Source organism: Malurus melanocephalus, unplaced genomic scaffold (genome assembly GCF_030028575.1).
Source record: "Malurus melanocephalus ecotype Western Australia unplaced genomic scaffold, MMel_1.1 scaffold_1186, whole genome shotgun sequence".
In the NCBI taxonomy this organism is placed as follows: domain Eukaryota; kingdom Metazoa; phylum Chordata; class Aves; order Passeriformes; family Maluridae; genus Malurus; species Malurus melanocephalus.
Genome location: NW_026624418.1, coordinates 38,585 through 43,862, shown reverse-complemented (window position 1 = coordinate 43,862; position 5,278 = coordinate 38,585). Strand labels below are relative to the sequence as shown.

Sequence of the window (5,278 nt, the reverse complement as noted above, 5' to 3'; positions counted from 1 at the left end):
CACGCGTGAACTGCCCTGGGATGTCCCCATCAGGGACAGGGGCCGCAGGGGCCTCGGCGTCGGGGACAGGGGCCGGGGGGGGCGTGAAGGCATCATGGGGGTCACCAGGATCTGCTGCAGCTCCTGCAGTGCTGTCCATAGGTTGCCCCCCTCCAGGATGTCCTGCAGGGGAACACAGGAGAGGACATCAGGGACACGGGTTTGGGGGAAACTGGGACATCCCTAGGAAGATTGGGGACACTGCAAACTAACTCCCCCACCCCCAGGGACATTGGGCATCCCCCGAAACCATCCCTGGGGACATTGGGGAGGACTGGGGACATCAGGGACCTCCTCCAGAAGCCCTTGGGATACTGGGGACTCCCCCCACACCAGCCCAGTGCCCTCCCAGTACCCCCCAGTTGCCTCCCAGTGCCCCCAGTGACCTTCTCCAGTGCCCTGAGGACGCTCTGCCGCTCCCGCAGCTTTTGGATGCTCAGGGCGATCTTGTGCCGTGCACCCTTGGTGACGTTCTGAGAGGGGAAAGGGGTGTCACAAATCTCTGGGGGATGTCATGCCCCTTGAGGGGACATTGGGGACACCTTCCACGAAGACTGAGGACACCGAGAACTTGTCCCCTTCCAACCCCTGGGAATGCTGGACTCCCTCCAAAAGTCCTGGGGATACGAGGGACCACCTAACACCAGCCCAGTGCCCCCCAGTCCCCTCCTCCAGGGCCCACAGGCCACTCCAGTTACTCCTGTACCCCTGGGGACCGAAGTGTCCCCTCCTAGTACCCTCCCAGTGCCCCCCACTCCCTCCCAGTGCCAATCCCCAGCATGGGCAGGGCTCACCTGTGACTCCAAGTGGTGCTCAGTCAGTGTCATCATTTCCTCGTAGCTCATTTGCGCAAACAGCGCCGCATATTTGTGCAGTCGCAGGCTCTTCAGCCACGAGGGGACATCTGCGAGGAAACACGGGACAGTCATGAGGTGACAACATCCCTCAAAAAACCCCCAGGATTCCCTGGAGCCCTCCGCCTACCCTTCATGCCGCTGCCATCCTCTTGGAAGGAGTTGCGCCCGCCGGGCTCCTCGGTGTGCTCACTGCCCGATGATGCCACGCTGCTCTGTGGGGACAGCGGTGCGTGGTCCCCGAATGGCGGCGCGGGGCCCCGGGGGGCTGTGGGAGGGTCCTCGGGCCCCCCGGACCCTGCCCAGTCACCCCCTGGGCCGGGCTGGGGGCTGCCAGGCACCAGCGCCAGTGAACGCTTCAAGGGGCTGGGGTGCAGCTGGCACGGCAGGGCTGGGGGAAGGACAGGGGGGAGAGGGTCAGGGGGGGCACCAGAGACTCCTTCCCAGGCAATAGGACCTTTCCCAATGCCCCAAACTCCTCCCCAGTTGGTGGGACACCCCCAGGTCTCTTCCCAATTAGTGGAACCTGCCCCCAACTCCCTCTCCATGTCTCCCAAGACCCCCCAAAACACTTTTCTCAAACCTCCTCCTTGAGCTCCTGGGTCCCTCTGACCCCTCCCATTTCTCCCCAGCCCCTTCCCCCTCATCTGATCCTTGCCAGCCTCTCCCTGTACCCCCTTCCCAGCTACTTCCCCCCCTTTTTCTCCCCATTCTTCCCCTTTCTCCTCCTGTTCCCCCACCCTCTTCCCTCAATTTCTCCTCTATTTTTCCCTATTTCCTTCCCCTTTTTCCCCATTCTCCCTTTTTCTCCCCACATTTCCCCCTGCTTTTACTCCCCATTTCCCTCCTTTAACCCCCATTCCCCCAGTTCTCCCCATTTTCCCCCCATTCTCCCCATTTCCCCCCGCTCTCCCAGTACCTCCAGGAGGCTGGAATGGGGGGTGTCCATTTTCCCGGGGTGCCGTGGCTGTGCCTGGGGGGTGCTGCTCTGCCCAAGCCCCACCTCCTGCCGTGGTGGTCCCCCCACTGCCACCCCCAGGCTCCGGGGGCTCGGGAGGCCACTCATGGGCCGGGGGCCGGCGCTGGGGAGCTGCAGCTGAGGTGGGGCCGGGCGGGGCCAGGCGCTCCTCCAGGTGGCCGAGCCACAGGGCCAGCGCGCTGCGGTCATCGGCCGTGGTGGCCGGGTGGATCAGGGCGTAGGACAGCAGCTGTCGCGATTCCTCCACGCAGCGATTGCTCTCGATGGCGTCGGCCAAAACTTTCTGCAGCCTCTTCATGTACTCGGCCTTGGCTGCTGCGTTCCCTGGCTGCAGCAGCGGCAGGTGGGCCAGCAGCAGGGCCACCGCGGCCTCAGCGGGCTCCTGGGGCCACTGCGAGATGGCAGCTGGGGACAGAGGGATGGCTGTGGTCACACACATGAGCGGAGAGGGACAGAGGGATGGATGGAGTCACACACATGAGCAGCGGGGGATAGAGGGAAGGACAAGATCACACACACGAGCAGGAGCGGCCACCATGGCTTCAGCTGGCTCCTGCGGGCACTGGGGAGGTACTAGCTGGGACAAGTGACATAGAACATGTGCAGTCACCAGGGCCACCACAGCCTCAGCTGGTTCATGAGATCACTGACTGATGGCAGCTGGGACATGGACAGGGGACACACAGGGATGGGAGTCAGGGACCCCTGGGACCCCACATGACACCACAGGGAAGACACAAGGACTCCCAAGGACCCCTTGCAGCCCCCTCTACCCTCCCAAAAGCCCCCAGACAACCCCCCAAAAACCCACAAGGATGATCAGACGCAATCGTAACACCCCCCAGACACCCCCCATCCCCTCACCGGCGCTGTTGGCCTCGGCCTCGAGCAGGTGGATGTCAGGACAGTCGGCCAGCGAGTGCTCGAGGCAGAGCTGCAGGAAGCGCGCCTGGGTGCGGGTGACGCGTTTGAGCAGCGCCAGCAGTGCCACCGTCTGCTCGCACTCGCTCCAACCGCGGAACCAACCGGCCACGATCCCCACCTGRTCCCGGAACATCATGGCTGGGATTGGGGATAATAACGGGGATAATAACAATGGGGGTGATGGTTTGGGGAGGGGGGGAAAGGGAAAGCGGCCCTGCCCCCCCCTCACGTGGCGGGGGGGCCCCCCCGGGCTGGGCAGTGCATGGGGGGTGAGGGCGGGGGATGCCGAGAGGCCCCCCCGGGCTGGGAAAGCAGGGGAGGGTCCTGAGGGTCCTGCAGAGAGAGGGGAAAGGAGATTAGCAGATGGCACCTCCCACGAGAATCCTCAAATAGGGAGACCCTGCCTCAGTGATAGGGGAACCACGGGGGACAGAGACCCCTCCCCTCCCCCCCCCCCGTGGTGAAAGGGACACCCTTTCGGGGACACGGACTCGTAAAAGGAATCAGAGACTCTCAGAAGGGAAAGGGCTCCCAAAAGGGCCTCACCCTTGTGAGAAACAAGGACCCTCCCTGAGGAACAGGGACACCCCCTTCCACCAGGACAAGTGAGCCCTGAAAGGGATCAGGGACCATCCTCAAGACGCCACCCTCAAAATGCACAACCACCCTTCATGGTGACAAGGACCCCCACAAGGGGCGAGGAACAACCCCCAAGACGGAGCAGGGACCCTTCCCTCCGAATATAAGGACTCCCCCCTCAAATACAGAGACACCCCCCCCCCTTAAACACAGGAATCCCCCTCAATTACGGGGATCCCCCGTGGGCACAAGGACAGGCCTCCCCCTCCCCCCCCTCAGTCCCTCAAGACGCTCTTCCCCTCGCCCCCGCCCCGCTTCGTTCTCCCCTCAGCGCGGGGCGGGGAGGAAGGGGACGCAGGCCCGGCGGGGCCGGGCCGGCTCTCGGCGCTGGGGCCGGGCTGAGGAAAGCCCAAGGAGGCGGCGGGAGGTGCCGGGAAGCGCGGGCGGACCCAGCCTGGAGGTGCCGGGGGTGATGCGCGCGGGCCCAAGGGATCCCGCTGTCGTCCCTCACTCACCACCGCCGCCACCACCGCCGCCGCCGCCACCGCCACCACTGCTGCCGCCGCCGCCACCGCCGCCGCGCAACGTCAGCGCGCACGACACGCACGCTGCGTCTTACGTCACGGCGCCGCTGCCAATGGACCAATGGGAGAGCGGAGCGGCGCGGGGGGAGGGGGGGCCTCCAGGCCACGCCTACCGTGAGCGACGGCCAATGTGGATTCTTGCGCGGGCGCGCGCGCTGTGGGGGCAGGGCCTCGCCGTCTCGATGCTTGACACGCCTCTCGCTATGACCACGCCCCGTCCGTGCAACAGTCAATCATTAGGCCACGCCCTTCTCTTGGACACACCCCCGCGGTCTCGCGCGGCCTGTGCCGGGGGCGGGGTCTGAGGGGCGGGACTTGGGAGCCCCACTGACACCCCCAGTGGGTCCAAGTGACCCCCAATGCCGTCCCAGTGCGTCACAGTATCCCCCGGTGTCCCCCAGTACCCTCCAGGGACCTCTCAGTGTCCTCAGTGTACGTCCACTCTCTTCCAGCGTCCCCAGCGTGTCCCCAGCACATCTCAGTGTCTTCAGTCTCGCTGGCCCAGCGTCCCTAATGTCCCAGAATGTGTTTCCAGAGCGTTGCCAGTGCATCCCTGTGTCCCCAGCGTGTGCATGTGTCCGTCTGTGTGTCCATGCATCTGTCAGTGTATCCATGTGTCCGTGTGCCCGCGTGTCCGTGGGTGTTTCCACGTGTTCACGGGAAGGGCCTGGGGGCTGACAGGGACGGGCTGGAGGAACGGGAAAGGAGGGCTGGGGGAGAACTGGGGGACACGACGAGGGGTCCCATGGACTGGGGGCATCTGAAGGGGCAGCGTGTCCCTGGGTCCATCCGTGTGTCCGTTCCTGTGTCCATGGGTCTGTCTCTGTGTCCCTGAATATGTCCCTCGGTTCCACTATGTGTCCATCCCTGCGTCCCTGGCTCTGTCTGTGTGTCCGTGTGTCCATCCATGTGTTCGTGGGTCCATCCGTCTGTACATCCATGGGTCCGTCCCTGCATCCCCGAGTCCATCCATGGTTCTGTCCTTCTGTCTGTGTCCACCCCGGGGTCCGTGCCCATCCCTGGGTCCCTCCGTGTGCCCGCGCTCCCGCCGGCGGCCCCTCCCCGTGCGGCCCCGCCCCGGCCCCTCCCGGCTCCGCCCCGCCGGTTCTGCGGCTCCGAGCGGCGGCCGCGGCCTCTCCGAGGCCTCTCCGGGGCGGCGGGTCCGGGGCTGCTCCGGGAACCCCGGCACCCCCGGCCCCTCCAGCCCGCCAGCCACTCTCGGGGCCCTCCCGCGCCCTGCCATCCATCCCCGCCTCCGGCATCCATTCCCGCGCGTTCCCGGGATCCATCCCCGCATCCCGCATCCATCTCCGCCTCCC

General features: G+C 65.5%; 1 protein-coding gene across 1 annotated transcript in view; it reads right to left on the bottom strand.

Annotated features, from left to right (window-relative positions):
- SAMD4B (sterile alpha motif domain containing 4B) overlaps nucleotides 1-3,124 on the bottom strand; it is a 5,075-nt gene extending 1,951 nt beyond the window's left edge. The window contains 7 exon segments of the mRNA XM_057387320.1: nucleotides 4-96; nucleotides 99-162; nucleotides 426-512; nucleotides 834-943; nucleotides 1,024-1,284; nucleotides 1,813-2,277; nucleotides 2,737-3,124. Of these exon segments, the coding sequence (XP_057243303.1) occupies nucleotides 4-96; nucleotides 99-162; nucleotides 426-512; nucleotides 834-943; nucleotides 1,024-1,284; nucleotides 1,813-2,277; nucleotides 2,737-2,932 (1,276 nt within the window). The 5' untranslated portion in view covers nucleotides 2,933-3,124.
- Between the last annotated feature and the right edge of the window lie 2,154 nt (nucleotides 3,125-5,278).